At 52.9% G+C, this 23,218-nt stretch overlaps 4 protein-coding genes across 7 annotated transcripts; 2 read left to right on the forward strand and 2 right to left on the reverse strand.

Moving 5' to 3' along the window:
* Positions 1-257: 257 nt before the first annotated feature.
* On the reverse strand, positions 258-4,459 carry Abhd14b (abhydrolase domain containing 14B). Of its 2 annotated transcripts, none has more exons than XM_004834187.4 (4): positions 4,309-4,459; positions 3,231-3,468; positions 1,579-1,820; positions 258-1,237 (listed from the first exon to the last, which is right to left on the reverse strand). In XM_004834187.4, exons 2-4 carry the CDS (start codon positions 3,439-3,441, stop codon positions 1,058-1,060), a joined length of 633 nt encoding a protein of 210 aa, XP_004834244.2. In that variant the 5' UTR covers positions 3,442-3,468; positions 4,309-4,459; the 3' UTR covers positions 258-1,057. The 2 variants fall into 2 exon arrangements, with proteins under 2 accessions (XP_004834244.2, XP_004834246.1); XM_004834189.3 differs by having other exon boundaries at positions 3,231-3,521; positions 4,309-4,418.
* Positions 4,460-5,322: 863 nt separating this feature from the next.
* Abhd14a (abhydrolase domain containing 14A) lies at positions 5,323-10,321 on the forward strand. 2 transcript variants are annotated; one of them, XM_004834186.4, is made up of 5 exons: positions 5,323-5,499; positions 7,703-7,914; positions 8,048-8,163; positions 9,520-9,755; positions 9,968-10,321. In XM_004834186.4, the coding sequence occupies exons 2-5, from the start codon at positions 7,721-7,723 to the stop codon at positions 10,148-10,150; spliced, it is 729 nt and encodes a 242-aa protein (XP_004834243.1). In that variant the 5' UTR covers positions 5,323-5,499; positions 7,703-7,720; the 3' UTR covers positions 10,151-10,321. The 2 variants fall into 2 exon arrangements, with proteins under 2 accessions (XP_004834243.1, XP_087042260.1); XM_087186134.1 differs by having other exon boundaries at positions 5,359-5,605.
* A 1,273-nt stretch (positions 10,322-11,594) lies between these two features.
* Acy1 (aminoacylase 1) lies at positions 11,595-17,924 on the forward strand. Of its 2 annotated transcripts, none has more exons than XM_004834183.3 (15): positions 11,595-11,789; positions 12,167-12,274; positions 13,158-13,222; positions 13,311-13,415; positions 13,713-13,807; positions 14,090-14,166; positions 14,258-14,347; positions 14,437-14,493; positions 14,819-14,892; positions 14,982-15,031; positions 15,146-15,290; positions 15,396-15,464; positions 16,170-16,249; positions 16,399-16,459; positions 16,541-17,924. In XM_004834183.3, exons 2-15 carry the CDS (start codon positions 12,181-12,183, stop codon positions 16,703-16,705), a joined length of 1,227 nt encoding a protein of 408 aa, XP_004834240.1. In that variant the 5' UTR covers positions 11,595-11,789; positions 12,167-12,180; the 3' UTR covers positions 16,706-17,924. The 2 variants fall into 2 exon arrangements, with proteins under 2 accessions (XP_004834240.1, XP_012925924.1); XM_013070470.3 differs by having other exon boundaries at positions 13,161-13,222.
* A 1,699-nt stretch (positions 17,925-19,623) lies between these two features.
* Rpl29 (ribosomal protein L29) lies at positions 19,624-22,787 on the reverse strand. Its single transcript, XM_004834192.4, has 4 exons — positions 22,605-22,787; positions 22,141-22,185; positions 21,627-21,691; positions 19,624-20,360 (listed from the first exon to the last, which is right to left on the reverse strand). Exons 2-4 carry the CDS (start codon positions 22,175-22,177, stop codon positions 19,743-19,745), a joined length of 720 nt encoding a protein of 239 aa, XP_004834249.2. The 5' UTR covers positions 22,178-22,185; positions 22,605-22,787; the 3' UTR covers positions 19,624-19,742.
* Between the last annotated feature and the right edge of the window lie 431 nt (positions 22,788-23,218).

Consider the following 23,218-nt stretch of genomic DNA (forward strand, 5'->3'; position numbering starts at 1 on the left):
TACAGTATTCCTCCCCTTCTCGGTAATCGGCTCAGCCTAGTCCCACTGACCTCCACCTCCCCCCACAGCCGAGTCTCTTGGCACCTGGGTGTGTGTGGGTGGGGAGGGGAATCCAATCTCCCTTTCCCTCCATCTGGCCTGGTGGACAAAGGGCAGGGGGACCATCTGGTGCCGCCAGGGTGGGGGAGGGGCCACCGTGGCAGTCCCAAGGGGCGGGGGGAGGGGCGACGCTCCGGAGACAGCAAGAGCCTGTGGGGTCTAATTGCAAAGCTTTATTTCACCGACCTCCACAGCCTGTCTCCCCACTCCTTAAACCTCAACGCCGAAAACAAGCTTGGCTGAGAAGACTCAAGCCTGATAACGGGTAGGGGGTGAAGGTTGGAGGCCCCAGAACCAGAGGAAAAAGCAGGGAGAGCTAGAGGCAGGGGATGGCCCTGGGGTCAGTTCTGGACTGCAATCTGTAGTAACCAGTCGGTAAATAGGTGGGGTCTAGGGCTGGCCACACCCCAAGCCTGGCACGAGGTTGGTCCGTGAGATCCCCACCTTCCCAGGCTATGAGGAGCTGCACAGTTTGAAGTCCACTTGTACTTATGCAAGCCCTGTGCGTGTATATCCAATGCATCTGGGAAGATACAGTCGGGTCACAAGTACCCAGTCAGTTGCTTCCAAGTGCAGGGACCTACCTGGGATCATAGATGGCTCTCATGTGTAAGTATGCATGTGGACATATATGTATTTGTGGTCTCAGAGGGGTGGGGGAGCCGAGGAGGAGATGACTGGCCTGCAAGGCAGAAGAGAGGAAAGAGGGATACCAGAAGAAGCTCCTGGATTATCCTCTGCCAAATTATATCCATTGATTTTTTAAATTTTTCCTCTTGATTTTACCTCATCACTGCAAGTGAAAGAAGCAGAAAACATAGACCCAAAAGATAGGAATCCAGACACATACACAGACAGACACACCTGTTAGATGTGCATGGTAAGCCAGAGCCCACTGAGCAGGGAGACAGATCCTAAAGCAAGTGGGTAGTCAACCCCTCCATTCACAGGGCTGGGCTCATGCCAGCCCCTGCAGGAAGTCCAACAGCCCTGTGTGCCACTCCTCAGGTTTATCCAAGTAGCAGGGGTGCCCTGCCCCCTTCATGACGAGCACGCGGTGGTTGGGCAGCTGCTTCAGGTGCTCAAAGCTGGTGTGACCCATGGGGTCCTGATCGCCATATACAATCAGAACTGGAGTCTGAGAGAAATGGAGGAGGGCAGAGTTAACAGGGCCCAGACACACCAGCCCCAGCCTCTGGAAGGTCAACTCCAGCCCTTCCCACTACTTTCAGTCTCTGTCTGGAGCCACTCTGAGGAGACCAGCTGGCCCAGGGGGTGGGGGGTTGGATTTGTATCTACCCAACACAAAGTTTAACACAGGGTATGACACAGTGATCTGCTAAACAGACCATAAGGTGGAAGTTAGTGGTCAGCTCCTCCCAGAAGCCACCCCTTAGTGATCTAGCCCTAGATGAAGAAGGCTCAGGGATGGACTCTCCCTGGCTCCTGCAGGGGCACTTGGCTTCCCAGGAGGGGTACCTTCACACTGGCATAGTTGGCGGCATTGATTTTGTCAGTGCAGATGGGGGCCACAGGCACATAGCCCTGGAGCTGGGAGCTGGGGGCTGTGAGGAAGGGCAGGGAGTACATGCCACTCAGTGATGGACTGATCACAACTGGGGGGCCCAGCTGTAAGGCCTCCACCACAGCTGCTAGGAAACTGCCAGGGACCAGCTCCCCGAAGGGGGCAGGGGCTGGCACTTCCTTAGAACGCCCCAGACCTGTAGGAATTCAAATGGAGAGACAAGACAAGGGCAGTGAGTAGGAAAACCAGGACTCTTGCTCCAGGAAGCCCTCCTAGGTCAAGTTCTGTGTGCCCAGGTTCCTATAACACCCCCCAGGCCCATGTTTATACCTGCAGCAGCCTGATCTATCATCTCTGTGGCAGACAAAAGGCATTTCCCTCCATGTTTGTGCCCATCTTCCCCAGAATTAAGTATCATAAAGAATCAGGCTCTGAGTAGGGCTGAGTCCTTACTCTCTCATTTATTGTCTATGTGACTTTGGCTAAGTTCTCTCAGCCCTCTCTCAGCTGCTGTTTCCCCTTCTGTTATAAGAGGATAATGAAAGTATCCACATGTCTGAGTGTTGTTAAAATTAAGCTAACAAGGGGCCAGGGATTTAGCTCAGTGGTTTCACCGCCTGCTGCCCAAGCGCAAGGAACTGAGTTCGATTCCCGGTACCAAAAAAAAAAACCAAAACCAAAAAAAATTAAGCTAACAGTTGGTTAAAAAGGCACTTGGCCATTGGCACAGGGTGGGGTCCTGGAAGACAATGGCCAAGGGGCTTCTTCCATGCTCATCCTTCCTCTTCTGGTCAGTTGCTACCTTTGACAACAGCATTAGCTCCAGACCTGTACAATGAAGAGCCCAATCCACTGCTGGAACCATTCCTGGCCAGGCTGGAGGTCTACCCTTGAGCCCTGAAATCATACCAGCCTTGGCTTGTGAGACGATTAGATGGCCATGCCTCCCCTTCCACACTAGATACCAAGGGCCTGGCAGTCCAGGATGTGAAAGGTGGTTTGAGGGCTGTCCCCCCTCCTCCAGAGCTCAAATCAGAGCTTTTCAGTGGGATGATTACCAAGGGCTACTCCCCACCAGGCCCTGCTATGCCCCCCCAGGACACCAGGAGACACAAGTCTCACTCTTGAACGCTCCCAACAGCCTGTGGATATGGCTCTGTTAAAATGCTTTTCTCCAAAACTGCTCAGCACCTATTACTCCATGTCAGGTGCTAGCTGGAGACCTGCATGGGTAATCTCATTCCATTCTTACTAGGGCCAACCTCAAACATAAGGGTGAAGGCCAGGGATTTAGCTCAGTGGTTCTGATGCCTGCCTCGAAAGCACAAGGTCCCGAGTTCGATCCCTGGTACCAAAAAAGAAAAAGGCAATTGTGAAAAAAAAAAACATAAAGGTGAGACACTTCCTCAGGTAACAGGAGCTGCTGAGCAGTGTATAGACCACATCTAGATCAAGACTGGAGAAGCTCAAAGGAACATGCAGTGTGCACTGAACTCTTGTCAAGCTTAGGGCCCAGCCTGGCTAGGTCCTCCCAATCCTCCAGCCTCAGGCCCTGAGGCCCCGAGGCCTCACCAACCCCTGTCCCAGAAGCTTGTCCCAGAAGTACCTGGCAGGTCAATGGCCACGGCCCGGTAGCCAGCCTGGGCCAGCCTGTGCAGTGTACCCAGGTTCTGCCAGGTCTCAGAAGAGAAGTGGATGCCATGCAACAGCAGCACAGAGAGGCGAGCAGCCTGCCCATGGCCAGGCCGTGCCTCTCGAAAGAACAGGCCCTGGCCCTGCACCTGGATAGTGCCCTCGTACTGCTCCACATTTGCCATTCCTGCTGCCGCTGTGTGGTAATGTGCCTGCAGTTCAAAGCCAGGCAGATGAGAGGCCACAGAACAGGGGAGCAGGTGTCCTGCAGAGAGCAGCAAGGAGGCTGGAGGAAGGAGGGTTCGCTTCCAGGACCCTAGAATGTGCTTTAGGGTCTGGGAGACACGGGTGTTATTTCCACCCCTGCCACTCAATTGGGTGACCCTGGGCTTCAGCTTCCTCATCTACCCCAAGAAAGAATTTAATTAAAAGCTCAAGAAAAAATAATAACACTAAGGGTGCCTGCAGGTAGTTAAGAAAATACACGGGGCTCCCATTACAATTATTATCGCTATGATCCTTTTCTACAGATGGGGTAATCCAATAGTACTAGCTCATAGGCAGTTAACAGGATTAAATGGGGCCCTGCAGGTAAAAACTTGGCACCATGCCTAGAGCATAGTAACTGCTCAATCAACAGTAAACACCTCACTATTTGGCTTATCAATCTCCTTCAGCCCAATGCCAATGGTACAAGGTGGAGGGAAACCAAGTTTGGGGTAAAAGCCCATTTTCCAAAGGCGGAAAACCAAATGCCCAGCAGGCAAAGACTTTAGAGTTCCTTCCAGCAAGGAACGCGGGGTGCTCAGCGTGCAACCCGCTGGGGACCAACGCCTACACATTGCGGTTAGGGGCGCCGTCGCGGGCGCCTCCACGGCTCGCTCGGGCCACACCGCAGACCATAATTCTGGCTCTCTGGATTTAGAGGCCGCACAGAGAAAGGAGGCAGCCCAGAGGGAAGGGGACCTGGGGAGCCGAAACCGTAAGACTTGGGGTATTGGGGTAGGTTCTGAGTGGAGAGGAAGAGAAGGGCGGGAGCTCAAGGTGGGTACCTGAGGAGTTGCGTGATCTCGCTCAGACGGGAGCTGACGAATGTGGGCAGGGATGAGTAGGAAAACTGGGAAAAGGCTGGGGGCGGAGCATGGGCTGGGCCATACTCCGGGGCGCCCTCTTTTGGCTACAGCTGCCTCTGGGTCGTCCGCGCCGCTAAACCCTCTCCTGTTCTCACAGCCACAGGGCCTCAGTTTCCCCAAATCTTTGGCCTCGCGTGCCCCAAGCGCCGGGCTGGGCGCGGTTTCAGACCCCTCGGTGACCTGCCCCCTAAGGACTTGGCACCCCTGCGGAGGAGGGTTCCTTCGGAATCGTACCCCTGCTGCTCCCTTTCGTTCCCCTATCCTCATCCCCAGTTAGGCCTGGCCAGGCCGCGTGGCGCCTGGCAGAAGGGTGGCAGGTTGGACTACACTGCTCCGCCAGAGTCCGACAAGTGGCCTTGAGCGCTGTCCCCGCGCCCTGGAGTCTGTTTCCTCGCCTGAAGAATAGGCGGGAGGCTGCCAGCCTCCGCAGGGTGCCGATGAGGTGTGAACAGGCGCTCTGCAGAGCACCCTGGGGCCAGACGTGGGTGCCCCGCGGAGCCCCGAGCCTGGGACAAGCCAGACGCTGTCACACCGTCGCCATGGCAGACAAGGAGCCACCCAGGCTCTGACCGCGTGTGTGTGTGTGTGTGTGTGTGTGTGTGTGTGTGTGTGTGTGTGTGTGTTAGAGCAAGCCACAGGGGTCAGGGGAGTGGTTGGGCGGGGACTTGGAGCTACTGAGTAATAACAGTATCTAGCATTTACACTGGAGGCCTCTGTGCCCGCCCTGTTCCGAGGCTTGACCCTTCCTTAAATCAGGTGACAACCCTATTCGGTATAGAGACAGAAAACTCAGCCAAAGGAAAGATGTCTCGCTGAGAAGAATCCAGGTGGCTCTCCGCCCGCTCCCAGGCAAAAACAATTAGGAAAATCTGCACTGGGCGGGACTCAGGGTTTAGGCCCCGCCCCTTGTGCCCCTTAATCTGGATTAAGGGCTGGGCCTCAACTGCTGACTGCGCAGGCGTCGCGGCCGCGTTACTCCTCCCCCAATGATCCCAGAGCCAGCAGGGTGGAGGAGACAGCTCTGGGGCCGCCATGCTTTTTGGCTGCTGGTTCCGCCTGAGCGGGGGCGGAGCCGCCCCTTGGTAGCCAGCCCCTTCATACCGGTCGGCGGTAAGTGTCCCCAGGGAGGTAGGTCCGCAGGCTGCTGTGGCGGGCCACTCCCGTCCCGACTGCCTGGGCCGGAGTCCTGCGGAAGGGGCAGGCTCGAGGCAAGAATGTACGTGTCTGCGTGTGTCCAAATATGAGACTGTGCGGTGCGGCATGCGTGCTTCTGCATGCTTATTTGCAGAGATGCGTTCCTCGGTCTGTCTGCATGCTGTATCACTGTATGTATTCCTGTGTGCGTGTGACTGTCTACTTGTATGTGTGCACTTCTGAAGGTCTCTGCGTATCCATCTGTCTGTGCTTGAGTTTCTTGTGTGTAGTTTTAAGATTGTATGTATGTCCATATGCTTGAGTATTTCTGAGAGTCTACATGTGGTTTTGAAAGTGTATGTCTGTCCATCTACCTGCCTGGTGCCTGAACATGATTTTAAGGGTATTATTGCAAGGGATTGATTGTGCACGGCCCAGTGTGTGTGCAAGGAGACTGTGTATACATTATGAGAATAATGTGTGCAAAAGAAAGCATATGGGGGCAAGACTTGATGTCTGTGCGCACTTGTGTACACATGTGTCACTGTCAGTGCTATTACATACAGTGGCCTACTGAGAGCATTAGAGTGATCTGTTGCAAGACCCTTACAATTACCTAGTACTGCCCAACCGTGGGATGCCAAGGCAGTATCAGAAGTTCGGCCCCTCCCTCCTGGGAAACGTGCAAAATCACCAAGGCCTCTCCAAGGTGAACCCCAAGGAGAGGTCCAGTGCGGATCCTCTGCCTTATGGGAACCTGAGCTCATACTGTGTTGGACTAGACTCTTCATGTTTAGGAAGAAGGGAGCAGCATGCTCTTCCTCCACCTGGCTCCTGGTTTTCCCGTCACCACCAGAGGAGCTCCCACTGCCCACCTACTGCCTAACTCTGGAACCTGGGGTGGAGCCTCTGGAAACGCCCCCCAAAATGACATGGAAAGTGGTGTGTGGCCCCAGACTCCTAGCTGTAGTCTGCACCCAGTTGGCACTCAATAAATTGGAATCCCAGAACAAAGCAGACACACTCACGCTAGGCTCAAGAAATGATGACAGAGACACGCCCATCCCTAGGTCTACTGTACAGAAGACTTGGGAGGGAGCCAGATGTAGTGGTGCATGCCTATAATCCCAGCAGGTGGGAGGATGAGGCAGGAGATCACTGGAAGTTTGAGGTCAGTGTGAGCTGTCTAAAAAAAAAAAAAAAAGACTTGGGCAGCCATGAAGTTATCCCATTTTACTGACAATCTGAAAACACAGCACAGTTAGGAAGTGACACAGTCCAGTTTCAAAGGAGGGCTGCCTGCCCTATTTGTGTCCTTTCCTCTGGGTAGGCAGAGGTCCTCAACTGGAAGATTCTTTGAAACAGGTCATTTGGGACAAAACTGGTGGGGGAATCAGGAAGAGTTCGTTTTGCCAGCTTCCATGTTGCCCTTTTCATTTCTAGGTGAACCGTGCTCCTCCCTGGGCCCCCACATCAGCCCAGGCCTCAGCATTTCCTCCATCACAGACATTCTCTGTGAGATCTCAAACAATAGTTGGGGTAGACCATTAAATATTCCCATCAGCTGTAAATTATGTACAGTGTGATAGAAAGAACCCTTCCTAAACACACCCTCAGTGGGAAATCCCTTTGTTTGCACTGTCTTTCTCCTGTGGCAGCCCTCACCACTCTGTCCACCAGCAAGGCTCCAGTTCATCTGTCACTTCCACTAGTTTCCATGTTTTCCTTCTTCCAAACCAAATGTTTAGGAGCCCAACCCTTGGTTCAAATACTAGACCTCTCACTTGCTACTTAGGCAAGAGAATTCACCTTGCAGGGATCTAGAATCATATCTGCCCCCTGGTATTCTTTGTGAACCTGTAAGCTGAGTACACAGCCTGCTTGTCCTACAGTCTTGATGAACAGAAGTGGATTTGGCTGGGACAGTGATGATGGTGGCCACTGAGCATGCTGCATGCCCGAGGGACAACTCAGATGCACTTCCTCATGTCATGGGCTAGCTGAGCTTTTGGCTGGCACGTGGAGTAGTTGGGTATGAATCCCTAGACCTTTGTCCAGTGCAAGAGAAAAGGACAAGGGCTGGACCTCTCCATTCGCAGAGGATGTCAAGATGGGGTTTGGGGTTAGAGTCCAGGAGACTGAGAGTTCAGCCTGGCCTCTTTCCTTTCCCCTCCTCTAGGCTGTGGTGCAGACCTCCATGAGCAGATATCAGGCAGCCCTGCTGGGCCTAGGCCTGCTGTTTATGTTGCTACTGTATGTGGGATTGCCAGGCCCCCCTGAGCAGACTTCCTGGCTCTCAGGAGACCCCAATGTCACAGTCCTGGCTGGCCTCACCCGAGGCAGCTCCCCCATCTTTTACCGCGAGGTGCTCCCACTCCACCAGCGACGCAGGTGGGTGCTGATGCCAAAGGTCTAGTAGAGGCATCCCAGCTGATTCAGGGTGCTCAGAGCCTGGGAGGGCAGTGGGAGAAGCCCAGGAGGAAAGAAGAGTGCCCTGGCCCTACATTTCCCTGTATGCCCACAGGGTGGAGGTCGTGTTGCTCCATGGAAAGGCCTTTAACTCCCACACGTGGGAGCAGTTGGGCACACTGCAGCTGCTGTCTCGCAGAGGCTACCGGGCTGTGGCCCTTGATCTTCCAGGTGAGCACACGCTCTCCGGGTCTAGGGAGGCAGGATGCAGCCATTACAAAAGGGTACCTTTCCAGAGGGGGAGCTGGAGGGACAGAGAAGCCCTAAGGTGGCCTGGGGCATCTGGACCTCCATGTTTGGACAAGCAGTGGCAGGCCACAACATCAGAAAGCACCATGGAAAGGTCTGTTTTTTTGTTTTTTGCTTTTTGTTTTTCGGTACTGGGAATCCAACTTGGGACTTTGCATTTGGCAGGCAGGCTCCAGCACCACTGAGCTAGATCCCTGGCCTGGAAAGGTTTGATTTTTATTTTCTACCTTGAAAACTACAGTGTGAATTAATGTGTCACTCAAAAACTAGAAATGTTACTCACTCTGTAAGCAGTTGTACAAGGGATTTCACTGTATTTTTTCTGACAAACTACATACCTTTTTGTTTTGTTTTGTTTTTAACTACACAGATTATTTGGTCCTTGGTTTTGGTTTCTCTTTTTTAAATTTATTTTAATTTCTTCTTTTTAAAAATATTATTATTATTATTATTTTTTTTTTTTTTTTTTTTTTTTTTGGGTATTGGAGAGTCAACCCAGGACCTCATGCATGCTAAGCACATGCTGTACCACTGTGCACACTTCTCTCCCTCATTAAGTAGTTTGAGGTTACCAGACCCTTTGCTGGGTATTTCCATATGTACAGATATAATATGCAGGATTGTAGTAGGGGTTGTAAACATGATGAGCATCTTGCCTCCTGAACAAAACTGCCTGCAACTTGGTTTTCTCCCCATACATCATGATTTGTGGATCAATCTAGTCCCTACAGACCTCCCCCTCTGCTGTTAGCTCTGCAGGCCATGGGAGGGATAAACAGGCCATCTTGTGTAGTCATCCTGACCTAGTTAGGGTTTTCAGTGTCAGTTAAAATGTAACTTAAGTAACATAGCTGAAGCATCTTTGGTATGCTTCTTTGAGCATGGGGTCAGTACCCTCTCTAGAGAAGCAATCAAAAACCACTGATGGGTCAAAGGATACATTTTTTTTTTCTTTTACTTTGACAATACTACCTCAGCCTCCAAAAACACTCTATGGATTTATCTTTCCATCAGTCATATATCAAAGTGCCCATTTCCTGACATCTTCCCCAACACTAGTATTACTAGTGTTTTGTTTTATTTTTTAGTTTTGCCAATATGATGAATGAAAGTTGTTTGTTTTTTTTTCTAGCAGGCTTATTCCAAAAATAATTACTTCTGGGAAGTTTGGGGTAGTGTATGCCATGTACCACTGGTCCCCATTGCTTTCCTCCACTGTGGTTGGCAGCAACTCCTAGGCACTTCTCAGCCAGCCTTAGCCCCTGCTGCTGTTCCCAGGTTTTGGGAATTCAGCACCTTCGAAGGAGGCAAGCACAGAGGCAGGGCGGGCAGAGCTGCTGCAGCAGGTACTGCAGGACCTGGAGGTGAAGAATGTCGTACTGGTGAGCCCCTCACTCAGCGGCCGCTATGCCCTGCCCTTCCTGATTCGAGGCCACCACCAGCTACATGGATTTGTGCCCATCGCACCCACCTCCACCAAGAACTACACCCAGAAGCAGTTCTGGGCTGTGAAGGTACTAGACTCTTCAAAAGTCCTAGCACCCTGTCCCTGGCCTGTGTCATGATGGGAGGTGGGGGTCAGGCTTTCAGGTCTTACTGGGAAGCTCATGGCTGCTGATCTTGGATGGAAGAGGTGGGGTATGTGGGGAAGGCTTCCTAAGGTAATACTTTGAGGGTCAGATCCTCACCAGGCTGCAGGATCATGGCCTCCTACCTTGCCCTGCAGACGCCAACCCTAATCCTGTATGGGGAACTGGACCACACTCTGGCCCAAGAGTCACTGCGGCAGCTCCGCCACCTGCCCAACCACTCTGTGGTAAAGCTACCCAACGCGGGCCATGCCTGCTACCTCCACAAGCCACAGGACTTCCACCTCGTCCTTCTTGCCTTCCTTGACCATTTCCCTTGACCAGTTTCCCAGGCCCCAGGCCTGGCCTGAGTGTCAAAGGTCTGGACCACCACTCTGCCCTTCCAAGGAGGCAGTCCCTGGGATTGAAGAGCAGAGGTCAGAGGGGCAGGCCCAGCCTGGACTTCTCATTTCATCTCACAAGCACAATAAAGAAAAGCATATTTGTCTTGCCGGGCGAGTGACAGGTTCTATGTGCTGGTGTGCTTTGGGAGAGGTGGGAATGGGAGGCTTTGGGCTGCTTTGGGGCTGGGGCTAGAGTTGGGAGTCTAAAAGTGCACTACTTCCTTATCATTTGCCTCACTTCTCTGGTGCCTCAGTTTCCTCCCCGGTAAAATGGGCATGATGGTAACACTTAGAATTTATTGTGGATGATGGTTGTAGGATCAAATGCTTCTGGGTAAGTGGGGCACTTGGTCACACAGGGCTGGGGGATTGGAGGTGGGTGTTATTGCTACCACATGACCATTGGGATTGGTGGGAAAACCAGGGTCTGGGCAGCTGAGCTGAGTGAGTTGGGAATGCCCATCAGAGGTGGGGGTGGGGAATGAGGTTTAAGAATTAAAGCAGCATTTTTGTTGAACTATCAAGTCTGTTTGCCTCCTTGCTATGTGTGGGTGAGCAGCCAGAGACTTTGACCCCTCTTGGGGTCGGATGGATCCTTCACTTACCCCTCAGCCTGCCTCCTAGGTCCAGAGGTTGAAGTCTGACCTGCCCTTCCCCCAGCTGGCTGTGCCCCTGGAGCAAAGGACAGAACTGGCTGGGAATACACAGAGCAGCCAGGCACCCAAATGGGGAGCTCCAGTTGAGCACCGCCTGGGCATGGCCAGGAGGACATTTATGCCTCTGCCCCCCTCCATCCCTCCTCTTTGTGGATGCAGAGGAACCAGAGCGTTTGGCACAGTTGGCCAAGGGTGTTGCTCCTCACCCCCCACACTGTCGTACAGCCTTAGGACTACACTCTCTCACCGTGACATCCGTCACACCTACCATCTCACACTCATACTGTCACACATAGAGTCATGCCCACTGTTAGATCCCCGGTGTTACAGATTTGCCCGCACAGTGTCACGTTCGCAGCCACACGTGCTCCCATCTGTACCCTTATCCTCTATTCCTGCAGTGTCGAGCACCCATTCAGCGCCTGGCCAGAGTCAGAACCCCGCCAGTACAAGGACCAGCCTCCTGAGCTCACCGTGCGAGGCTGGCAGACTGGCAACCCAGAGGGTTGACGCATGAAAAGAGGAGGGGTACAGGGAAGCACTCAGGGCTATGTTTGCCCAACACAGCTGCTGCGACCTTTAGCGTCAAGGCCCGCCCCCTCTCCTTGTGCGCTATCCTGAGGCGGGAGGAGGCCGGGTCTTCAGGCACTGGACCGGCCTGGCTGGGCGGGGCAGGGCGCATGTAGGGGGCGGGGCCGGCTGGGGGCTGCCTGAGGGCGGGGCCCGGATCAGGCAGGGGCGGGCCGGAGACGTCCTTTCCGTCGCGACTGCAGGAGACCTGGACCACTCAGGCTTGCAGTCTCCGGTTTCTGCCCAGCGACGCCGCTCCAACCTCGTGGTGTGCTCGCCAGGGCACTTATAGGCTTGCGATCTCCCTGGGCCCGGACTCCTGGCCACAAGTCCAGGACTGGTGCTGAGAGGCAAGAGCGGGCCAAAGACCAGGAGAGAGCAGAGTGGGAACTCGGGGAAGGGCAGGTTGAGTCTGAGGCTCCCCGACATGAAAGCCAGGCAGTTGGGAGAGATATTTGGAGGAGGGCTCGGAGATCAATGTCGAGATTCAAACCCGAGTCGGCTACTTTCTAGCTGTCACCATACCTCTGAGCGTCAGCTTTCTCCTCTGAAAAGTGAACATTGGAAGGCACAAACTTCCTGGAGCTCTTAGAGGGACTAAATGACACAGAATGGGGGCTCCAAAACAAGGGGTCCTCTCCCTATGGGGCTTCGGGGAGCCGCTGTAGGGAGGGCCTAGGTGCAGGTGGTGTCCGCCGGTTTCCAGCCGCGTTCCCTTCGCCCCCAGCTCATCACACAGCCATGGCCAGCAAGGGTCCTGAGTTCGAGCACCCGTCCGTGACGCTCTTCCGACGGTACCTGCGCATACGCACGGTCCACCCTGAGCCCGACTACGGTGAGACCCCGCGGTTCCGGCGGTTCGGGGTGGGGGGAGCTGGGCGCTAAACCTCCTCCAACTCCTGTCACCCAGTTGAGCCCCGCTCTGTTTCGTCATATAGCTTCGAGGTCCACAGACCAAGCTATCCCCTCCGGCCTGTGGACCACCCGTTCCCTAGAGGCTGTATTGCTCCAGTCTTCCTTCTGGCAGCTAGTTAAGAGAACAGTTTAATCCCAGAACGCTTACAGAGGCACAGGCAGGAAGATAGTTTGAGCCCAGCCCGGGCAATTTAGTGACTTAGTAGGAACCTGCCTCAAAATAAAATTTATTAAAAATTAAAAAGGGCTCGGATGTACCTCAATGAAAAGGGTTCAATCCCGAGAGAGGAGAGGAGGGGAGGAGGGGAGGGGAGGAGAGGAAGAGGAGGGAGAAGAGAAGAGAAAAAGAAAAAAGGAACAGTTTTCCCCCATTCCCCAGGATCCCCAGGGCAGGAGTGGGGTGGGAGACAGGCAGCCACAAGGAGAGGCCCCCAGGAGCCTACTAGACAAAGTCTATCAACTTAGGGAATCAAGCTTGGTGCCTGGGAATTTTCTGAGTGGGTCCAAGCCCCTGCCTGGTGATTTCCAGCTGAGAGCAGCTCAGTAAATCTCTTCAGATTTCTGAGCCATAATTTTCCTATCTTTAAGGAAGATAAGAATTACACCTTGGACTTCCAACCCTGGTCTTTTCCCTGGCCTTCCCAAATGGTCACAGATAGGTCAGAAGCAAATGTCTCTAAGAAATGTGGAACTGTGTAGGGGAGGCAGCAGTCCATTTCTGGGTCTGCTGTCCTTGCTGGGCTGCCTAGGGTGGAGGGAGCCATGGGTAGGCAGAAGCAGCCCAAGACTCTCTGTCCCACCAGAAGCTGCCATCACCTTCCTTGAGGAGAGGGGCCACCAGCTGGGCCTAAGCTGTCAGAAAGTGGAGGTGAGTCTGGGGTCCTGAATGAGAGGGACAGTGGGCCTGGGGCACCTCCTTACCTACACTCACCACCTCCCTTCCTGACCCTCTCCAGGTGGTACCTGGTTATGTGATTCTTGTGCTGACCTGGCCAGGCACCAACCCTACACTCTCCTCCATCTTACTCAACTCCCACATGGATGTGGTGCCTGTCTTCAAGGTACATATGGGGCAGTGTGTGCATGCTTGGGGGACACCCAGGATGTAGACTTCAGGATCCGTCCTCAGGGAGCCCATAGCACCGGTCCTAACACTAACTTGTGATATCCATACTACATTATTCTACTCAAGCAGCCTTTGTCCAATGAATGATTCTATGCCAGGGTTGGGGATAGAGGCAGGAGACAGATGGGGGGGGTGGCAATCAGATGCCTTCTTCAGCCTCCTTCTGTGCCTCTAATACCCCACCTGTTACCCCAACTCTATGATGGGACCCTCTTCCCATCCCTGTCCCTAGGAACATTGGAGTCATGACCCTTTTGAGGCCTTCAAGAATCCTGAGGGCTACATCTATGCCAGGGGTACCCAGGACATGAAGAGTGTCAGCATCCAGTGAGTGTTCTCCATTCTCAGGCCCCTACAGTGTCCCCACTGATGCAATGGACTGACCCATGACCCAGGCATGTGGACAAACTCAAGGCCAAGGGACATCTTGACCCCTTACTTTGGGCAGGAGTTACTACCGTGACTATTGCATGGATGGAACCATTGAGGCCTAGAGAGGGGCAAGGACTTTGTGGAGTCCCTGCATCTTGCCAGCCCCATCTGGTCCTGCCTGCTGGGCCAGCCTGAGCATCTGGTGGCTTTTTCAGCACTTGGCTTATGCCCCCTCAGGTACTTGGAGGCTGTGAGGAGGCTGAAGGATGAGGGCCACCGTTTTCCTAGAACCATCCACATGACCTTTGTGCCTGGTAGGAGTGGCTCAGGGAGAGGTATATTTGGGCAGGGGGAAGCTGTGTTGAGGGTGGGTCCCCTCATCTCAAGCCTCTGCCACTTTTACAGATGAGGAAGTTGGAGGTTTTAAAGGCATGCAGGCATTCGTGCAGCGGCCTGAGTTCCAGTCCCTGAGAGTAGGCTTTGCCCTGGATGAAGGTGAACAGGCTGACAGGCCTCCAAGATGCCAGGCTAAGGGAAATGGGGTCTGGGTCACTTTTCCCTCTGAACCTTCTTTTGCCCCCCAGGCCTGGCCAACCCCACAGATGCCTTCACTGTCTTTTATAGTGAGCGGGCTACCTGGTGTGAGTATGGGCTTAAAGGGAAGGGCTCATTACAGTGGGGAGACTGGGTCAGAAAGGGCAGGGGCCTACAAAGGGCCACACAGCAGTGTGAGGCCTGTGTCGCCCTGAACTCAGGGCCTCTGCCTCCTAACCCCTTCCTGCCCCGGCTCCTCCTTCCTGAGCTTCTCTGAGGGCAAGCTCTGTGAGCCGGAGCCAGGTCTACATCGCTGGCTCCAAGGGGACAGAACCCTACCCGAGGAGCTTGGAATGAGAGGGATACCTAGGACTGATGGAATCTCTAAGCCCTCTCTTGCTAAAAACACCGTCTTCCCTCTCCATCTTCCAGGGGTGCGGTTCATCAGCACTGGGAGGCCAGGCCATGGCTCACGTTTCATTGAGGACACAGCAGCAGAGAAGCTGGTCTGTAGCCCACAGGGAGGTGTATGTGTCGGGGAGGCTATGTCCTGGGGCCACTCTCATACCTTACCTAATCTCACCTCACCTTCTAGCACAAGGTCATGAGCTCTGTCCTGGCGTTCCGGGAGAAGGAAAAGCAGAGGTGAGGCAGGCTGAGCAGGGGACACGGTGGGGCAGCCGACTCTGGGAGGCTGTTTGGGAGAACAGGGAAGCTGAGCCATCTTCTCATTATTGTTCTCCCCACCCCCAACTACAGGCTGCAATCAAACCCTCACCTGAAGGAGGGGGCTGTGACCTGTGTGAACCTGACAAAGATAGAGGGTGGTGTGGCATTGAATGTGGTACCTGCCACTATAAGTGCTGACTTTGACTTTCGCATCGCACCAGATGTGGACCTGGAGGTACCCCCTCCACCTGGGCTTGAGGGAAGGAGGAGCCCGGGTCCTCAGTTCTGCCCCAGAGGCTCAGGGAAAGCCCGAGGGGTCAGCGCATCTCCCTTCTCTTAGGCTTTTGAGAAGCAGCTGCAAAGATGGTGCCAGGAAGCTGGCGAGGGGGTCACCTTCGAGTTTGCTCAGGTATCGACTTGGACCTGTGATGAGGGAGTGTGGGGACTAGAAGAGACTGGGCTCCCCAAGTGTGTGACAGTATAGCAGTGTGTGCTACACTGCATCTAGGCATTGTTCTAGCTATGAGAGACATTTTATTCAGCCAACAGGCTTTAGCTGTAGAGGCCATTGGGCACTAGGGGATACGGCACAGAATAACACTAGGCCTTTTTTTTTTAAGACAGAAATTCACTATGTAGTTCAGGCTGGCCTTGAACTCACAGTGATCCTCCTGCCTCAGACTCCCAAGCACTAGGATTATAGGTGTGTGCCACCCCTGGGCTAGGCTCAGTTCTCACTCTCGTGGTCCTCAGGGAATGAAGGTGATAGGTATAAATCAAGTATTTACATGTCACGTTGGTATGAGAATCCACACATGTGGTCCAGGAAGGGTTGGGACCTTGCACTTGAGACCATTTCATCCACATATTTGACCAGTCTGAAAGGGTCTGGGGGCTTCAAGCATCTTGAAGAAGGAACAGGAGGCAAGTAGGAGTGTGAGCAAGGGAAGGTCCCAGACCTAGGGCCTTTGAGGACCTGTGGCTGCACTGGCTCCCTGGATGTCTGGGCAGGTATAGGTGGGGTGTGTCTTGTGCCAGGCAGAGCCCACTCTTTGAGAAATAGGGTAAGACTCCCCTGCCCCGTCCTGATCCTGCCATCCTTCCCCTCCCCTAGAAATGGATGGAGCCCCGAGTGACCTCTACTGATGATGCAGACCCCTGGTGGGCAGCTTTCAGTGGGATCTGCAAGGACATGTGAGCACACTGACTAGCCCTCCTCCCACATCCCTGTCCTTCCTGTCCTCTTCCCCTTCCCTTCCCTTCCCCTCTCCTCCACCTCCCTCTACTTCTCCCTATGGCCACCCCTAGTCCCTTCCCCATTCATTGGGCTCTTGCCTCTGCAGGAACCTCACACTGGAGCTGGAGATTCTTCCTGCTGCCACGGACAGCCGCTATATCCGCGCAGTGAGCTGCTTGCACAGTAGTGTGGGCTGTGGGCTGGCTTGAACGCTGTCTTCCCCTGACAGCTCCTTCTCAACTCTGCAGGCAGGAGTCCCAGCTCTGGGCTTCTCACCCATGAACCGTACACCCGTGCTACTACACGACCATGATGAGCGACTGCATGAGGCCGTGTTCCTCCGAGGAATTGACATATACACACGTCTGCTGCCTGCCCTGGCCAGTGTGCCTGCCCTGCCCACTAACAACTGAGCCCTAGACCCCCAGCCTCTGCCCTGGAGCTTTCACCCCAACCAGGACAAAAACCTCCTCTTCTTCTGCCCAGTTAGTCTGTGTGGACAGAGGCTGCACCTGAAGTTCTAAGTGCAGACATTCATGGAGAAGGGGGGTCCTCATTCTTCTGGTGACATGCTGTTACATCCCCATTTCTTTTTTTTTTTTTTGGTACTGGGGATCAAACTTGGGTCCTTGTGCTTGCGCAGCAGGCGGCGAAACCACTGAGCTAAATCCCCGGCCCCTACATCCCCATTTCAGATGCTATGAAACTGGCTCTAGGCCCTTGCCTACCAGCGTACAATGCTCTGTACTCCTTGACATGACAGTCCAGTACCACTGAGCCGCATCTCCCCACCAATAAGGACCCTTAGTTCCTGTGCTCGGTGGCCATGCTTAAATCTGACCTGTACAGTTGGGGACACTGCTCCATCATAAGGGGATACCAAGATAAGCACCTCAGGGTACTACTAGCTTTCTTGGGGGTACCCTTGGGACCCTAGGGGAGGACCAGAATGAGGGCAGCTGGGCCGCCATTAGTGGCACAGCTTACAAGGTATGAGTGCTTATTTTGTTGGTGTGTTTTGTCAAAACCCATGGGCTCTGATGTGGGAAGCGGAGGCCCTGGTAGACCAGGTATTTATCTTAAGTTTCCAGCAGACTGGCCAGTGGTCATTGATCAGTATATGTGGAGGGGCCCAAGAGCTGGCTTTTAGTCTCGGTGCTTGTAGGAATCCAGTTTGATGACTACGCCCAAATACAACCATCTTGGTTGTAACCATCCATTTGACTGCCAGGTGACCCTGCCAAGCATTCCAAACCCTACAGGACAAAGAAAGTCATTAAGATAGTCCAGGGCCGGGGATTTAGCTCAGTGGTTTCACCGCCTGCTGCGCAAGCACAAGGACCCAAGTTCGATCCCCACTACCAAAAAAACAAAAACATTAAGATAGTCCACCTGACATTTGCTGTTAATAGTTTGTGTGTGGAGGATGCTAGGGATGGAATCCAGGGCTTTTCATATGCTAGGCAAGCATTCTACCACTGAGCTATGTCCCCAGCCCATATTAGTACTTTTTGAGAAAGCCGGTTAGCTTCAGGCTTTGTCTAGATAAACCCCTTCCTCTTGCTGTCTGCTATTGCCCAAGACACCCATCTGTCATTAGGTCCCCAATAAACTGGTTTTTGTGCAATCCCAGATTTGTTTGCCTCTTTGGTCTTCTGGCACCTTCCTCTGGCAGCTTTTCATATACAACGTTGTTCTGAAACAGACTTGGTAGGTCTCCAGGGAGTGCCAAGTCAGCTATGGTCCCAAATGGGACTGTTTCTGTCAGTCCAGACCTCCATGTGTATAGGAGGAACTGCTTAAGCATTTGGCTAGGATAATTCCAGAGCCTGTTGACAAAGCACCAGGACTCTGACTTACTTATTCAATGAATCCTCACAGGCCTTGACACGTCCCACACTGCCAACAGCGTACCCCAAGTGTGGAGGCAATGGCCAGCTGAGTCATGCCTAGCTCAAGTCCCTGACCCCTCCCAGCTCCCTAACAAACCCCCTCTACAGGATGACCACCTATCCAAGGCACGAGCACACAGGCCTTTCTCTGACAGGGTCGAGTTAATTTAACAGAATCTGCTCAAGATCCTACTTCCATTTGATACCTCCTGGCAGTCAGATGGCCACCCACACAACAGTCCTGGACTTTTTTAGGCAATCTAAACTTAAAGCTAGCTGGTGTTGAAAACACTACTCCCTGGGGCCGATAGGCCACCTGGGTTCAAATGCTACTTGTATCCCTTTTTAGTCACATGATCACTTTCTCACCTATGTCAACAAAAATACACCCACTTCAGGAGGGACCATAATCCTACTGCTCTGGCATAGCTCTTTTTCTTTGCAGTACTGAGGATTCAATTCATGGCATTTGTACTGTACTACATGCTCAGCCTTTCTTACTTTATTTGGTACTGGGGATTGCTTTATTTTTTGAGACAGGCTCTCACTAAGCACTAAGCTGCCCAGACTAAGGCTTAAATCTGTGATCCTCCTGCCTCAGCCTCTGAGAATACTAGGATTACAGGTTTGTGCTGCCATGCTGGTGTAACCAGGACATGCTCCATTTGGCACTTCCTACAGAAAACCTCTGTTAAGTGTCCATTATTTGCTACTTGCTCCACTCACTGCCATGAGGATTAAGGGCCTACATGTGAACAGTAGTTGTAGTAATAAGGTAGTCTGACCACAGCCCTGCATTCTCAAGTCCCTATCACTGGAGAACCAGCACAACCCAGACTAGGTGAAATATGAACAGCTCAGGCTGGAGTAGAGGTGAGCAGGGCCTTTCTTCAGGGTAGCATTGGTGTAAATATAGTACCCACATTGATTTTTGGGTTTTGAGACAGTCTCACCATATAGCTCAGGCTGGCCTTGGACTCATATCAATCCTCCTGCCCCAGCCTTCCCAGCACTGAGATTATACAAGCATGCGCTACCACACCCAGCATGTTATTGGGTTTTAAGATAAAAGATATTAATGTAGAGTTGATTTTTCTAAACTAAATACTCAGTATTCAGGTTTAATTGCAGTTGCAGTGTTGGCACTTTGCAATAAATAAGTGGGTCTTGGGTTGCAGTTTGGCACTGGGTCTCTAAAAGACTCACCATCACTGCCTCAGGGTGTTCAGATCTCTTCCTTTCCTCAGCAGGGTACCTAGTTCAGCAAGCCAGGCACCCCAGCTTCCCCGAAGCCCCAACCATTTTCACTTACCAGGTCATTCCTTCTGCACTCCAGGATCCCACTCTGACTGACCCACATCTGGCAATTAACAGAAGGTTGTCTTCTTTGGCAAAGGAGTCAGCAACTCCACCCCAGCCCCAGGATGACAGACACAGGGTAACAGATCCTGCCTCAGGTTTATTTGTACTAAGACCACAGGAGAACACCAGCCCTCTACAGATGGCAGCCGAGGGGTCACACCAGTCCTTCTGTCCTCACATCGGGAGATAGAGGCATTTACTGTGGAGCCTTCACAGCGGCCTGGGCACCTTTGGGAGCCTGAGCTGGAGCAGAAGCTGGAGTGGCAGCCTGAGCCTGGGCCTTGATTGGACCTTGGGCCTTGGCTGGACCTTGGGCCTTGGCTGGACCTTGGGCCTTGGCTGGACCTTGGGCCTTGGCCGGAGCCTGGGCCTTGGCCGGAGCCTGGGCCTTGGCCGGAGCCTGGGCCTTGGCCGGAGCCTGGGCCTTGGTTGGAGCCTGGGCCTTGGCTGGAGCCTGGGCCTTGGCTGGAGCCTGGGCCTTGGCTGGAGCCTGGGCCTTGACTGGAGCCTGGGCCTTGGCTGGAGCCTGGGCCTTGACTGGAGCCTGGGCCTTTGGCCGACAAAGCCTGCTACCCTTGGCAACGTGGGCACGGATATGCTTCCCGAGCTTGGGGTGGGCAATATAGGCAAGTCGAGCCAGCTTGCGGTTCACACCCTTTGGCATCTTGGGCTTGACCTCCTTGGGCTTGACAAGGGCCTTGATAGCCTCAGCACGTGCACTCATGGCCTTGGCATTGTTTGCCTGCATCTTCTTCAGGCCCTTCTTGTTGTGCTTCTTGGCAAAACGCATATTCCTTAGGAACTTGGGATCTACCTGGAAAGGAGAAATGGCACAGGTGGCAACAAAGTAGTACAGTTAGAAACAAAGGAGCTGAGTCGCTCCCTTCCCTTCAAGCCCCACACCATGCTGATTATCCATGCTTCCATAATCCTAAAACAGGGAAGCTGGGAGCCACTTCCCTTCTCTACATTCAATCATAAACACCAACCCTCTAATGATTATCCTGGCTTAAGCTTACAAGGTTGCACAGATTGCTGGCCAGTGAGAGACAGTGACCCTATATATACCGTAAGCCTGAATTACCAAGTCCTCCTTTTCCCCCTTGCACTGGAGTCCTTTTTCCTTCACCCCCTTTCCCTTCATCCTTCTTCCTGTTCCAGCTATGGTCCCGCGCGATCTTCAGTAAATGTAGCTACTTACTACATACTAAGAGGTGTACACTTGGCAATTCTTTCCTTGTCATCACAAGAACCTGGACTACTTTTGGCCCACTCAACTGTAAATAAAGGCCCCCAGGTCATCCTCTGTGCTCCTTTCCATAAGGGCACCTAGTTTTCTAAAAACATCATCATATCTAACCTTTTAAAACGATTTCCAGAGGCACACATACCACCAAGTTACCCCAAGGAGCCAATACTCTACCTGGCTAACGGGGTACAAAACACATTTTCAAAGCTAACAGTTGAATGCAACTGCAGATAGAATGAATGAGGAAGGCTGCCCTCTCTGCAGTGATTATAGGGCATGAACTTCCTGGCTAAAAATTTCTCCTGAAACTCCATCAGGGATACTCCCTCCTCCATTAAAGGAAAGTGTCAAATACCAAGTCTGGCCCAACAGATTCACACCAAAGATCTGAGAGCAAAGGTATAGGGAAGAAACAGAATGGCCACAGGTTCAGCTCTCCCCCTACACCTTGCAGCCTTCTCAGCTTATCCTCAGAGGCCCCCCCCACCCCCCCACAGGGAGGAGAGTAGCCCTAGTGCCCAGTATTGGGTCAGGTCAATGTCATAAGTCTGGTAAATGCAGAATAGGATAACAGAGTGCCTGACACACAGATAAGCTTACTTCCCTTAAGAGCTCTGGTTGAACAAGAGAAGGCCATTTGCCCTCAGAAGTCAGGTTACACTATGGGCTGGAAAAGGCCCAACAAAGCTTTATCATAGGTCTAGCAAGGTAGACAAAGGAATCGTGGATTTCAGCAGACCACATAAGTCAAGGGACAGTTAACTACTTTAGGCAGAAACTGAAGCTGGAGTCAGGACGGGACACTTTATGTGATTCAGTGCACACACTTACCCCCTTCAGAGATTCATATCTTTGCGATCGGGGTTTCTTGATGCCATTTCTGTGCCATTTTCGGGCTATGGGAGGGGGGAAAAAAAAATTAGGCCAGATGTGAATCCCAGGACTCTGGGAGTCTGAGGTAGACTCCAAGTTCAAGCTCAGCCTGGGAAACTTAGCAAACCCCTATCTTAAAAACACAAAGGGCAAAAAACCCCACAAAGGGCTGGGAATGTATCTCAGTGCAAAGGCCCTGGTTCAATCCAGAAAGGGGGCAAAAAAAAAAGGACTAAAAAAAGAGATTTCCTCTATAATACCACCCATCATTATTTTCTGGATCAGGACTTCTTGAGATCTTACCACTGAATGCAAAGCACTGTGAGTTTCTCAAGGGATAGTCTGGCTGCCAAATATACCTCAAGATACTGGCTAGAAACAAAATCAGCTCCAAGGTAATAATGGAAATGTGCCCCCTGGCTATACTCTCCTTGGCAGGGAATGAGCGCGGAGTGGGCCCCAAGAAACTTACACTGGTTGTGCGTGGTGTGGTTCTTAGACTTGGCCATATCTGCACCTACAAGACAAGGGTGGGATCAGGACTGAGGGCTCACCAGGCTAGGGAACCTCTGCCGCCCTGACCTGGTGGAACACGAGACCAGAAACGAGACAGTACAGACCTTCAAAGCTTCAACTCACCCTGCCCGAACCTAAGCCAGTCCCTGCCTCTCAAACCCAGCAAACGATGCCCTAAAACCAACTCTTGCCCAAATCGCAAGACTGAACTGGATCAAATCCGACTTCTCCCTCATCTCCTCTCCCTACCACACAACCCTCTAAGAACCTAGAAGCAACAATCCCCGCCCCGCAGCTTCCACTCCCCACAGCCACACCGCCAGTCTTCCTCTCCTCTCCACGGCCAGTACCCCATAAACCGCGGCGCGCGACCGCCCGTAAATCGCCGATGGCATTGGATACACAGCAGTCAAAACTCACCGTAACCCGCTGCCGCCAAGTGCCTGGGACCGGAAGAAAAAAAGAAAGGCCGCTGAGCAGCACGGGAAAAAGAATTAACGACGCCGGAAGGTACTATGGAAAAGCTTTCCCCATTACCGAAAAGAAAGGTTCCGAAGCCCAGAAAGGCCGAAAGCTAAACGTAGAGGCTTTGAGCCTGGCCCCGCCCTTTTCGGCTGACTCCTCCTTCCAGCTGTTAAAGATCCTGAAGGCGAAGGGAGTCCTTGAAGGGTGAATGTTAGGGAGTGACAGATCTGTTCTTTTTTTGGTACTGGGGATCGAACTCAGGCCCTTGCGCTTGCGGGGCAGGCGGCGGAACCACTAAGCTAAATCCCCGACCCTGACAGATCTGTTCTTTTTTTGGTACTGGGGATCGAACTCAGGCCCTTGCGCTTGCGGGGCAGGCGGCGGAACCACTAAGCTAAATCCCCGACCCTGACAGATCTGTTCTTTAAAAAACGCTCCAGCGCCTGCGTGGAGAATGAACTGTTGAGGAGAAAGGGAGGTTGGACCACGCCTGTAATCCCCGCCCTCAGGAGGCTGAGGCAGGAGGCTCACAAACTGGAACCCCCAGCCTGGGCTTCATAGTAAGTTCA

Source organism: Heterocephalus glaber, unplaced genomic scaffold (assembly GCF_053883595.1).
Source record: "Heterocephalus glaber isolate CG9 unplaced genomic scaffold, H.glaber_assembly_v1.0 deba00001504, whole genome shotgun sequence".
In the NCBI taxonomy this organism is placed as follows: domain Eukaryota; kingdom Metazoa; phylum Chordata; class Mammalia; order Rodentia; family Bathyergidae; genus Heterocephalus; species Heterocephalus glaber.

Excerpts from the sequence above, each read along its gene's own strand:
- Abhd14b (XM_004834187.4), bottom strand. The coding sequence starts at position 3,441 with ATGGCAAATGTGGAGCAGTACGAGGGCACTATCCAGGTGCAGGGCCAG. Across the intron at positions 1,821-3,230 it reads CGTGGCCATTGACCTGCCAG|GTCTGGGGCGTTCTAAGGAA; the intron begins GTACTTCTGGGA and ends GAATTCCTACAG. Across the intron at positions 1,238-1,578 it reads CCAACTATGCCAGTGTGAAG|ACTCCAGTTCTGATTGTATA; the intron begins GTACCCCTCCTG and ends CATTTCTCTCAG.
- Abhd14a (XM_004834186.4), top strand. The coding sequence starts at position 7,721 with ATGAGCAGATATCAGGCAGCCCTGCTGGGCCTAGGCCTGCTGTTTATG. Across the intron at positions 7,915-8,047 it reads CCACTCCACCAGCGACGCAG|GGTGGAGGTCGTGTTGCTCC; the intron begins GTGGGTGCTGAT and ends GTATGCCCACAG. Across the intron at positions 9,756-9,967 it reads AGCAGTTCTGGGCTGTGAAG|ACGCCAACCCTAATCCTGTA; the intron begins GTACTAGACTCT and ends CTTGCCCTGCAG.
- Acy1 (XM_004834183.3), top strand. The coding sequence starts at position 12,181 with ATGGCCAGCAAGGGTCCTGAGTTCGAGCACCCGTCCGTGACGCTCTTC. Across the intron at positions 12,275-13,157 it reads CCACCCTGAGCCCGACTACG|AAGCTGCCATCACCTTCCTT; the intron begins GTGAGACCCCGC and ends CTGTCCCACCAG. Across the intron at positions 16,250-16,398 it reads AGTGGGATCTGCAAGGACAT|GAACCTCACACTGGAGCTGG; the intron begins GTGAGCACACTG and ends TTGCCTCTGCAG.
- Rpl29 (XM_004834192.4), bottom strand. The coding sequence starts at position 22,177 with ATGGCCAAGTCTAAGAACCACACCACGCACAACCAGT. Across the intron at positions 21,692-22,140 it reads CCACACCACGCACAACCAGT|CCCGAAAATGGCACAGAAAT; the intron begins GTAAGTTTCTTG and ends CCCCTCCCATAG. Across the intron at positions 20,361-21,626 it reads GATATGAATCTCTGAAGGGG|GTAGATCCCAAGTTCCTAAG; the intron begins GTAAGTGTGTGC and ends TCTCCTTTCCAG.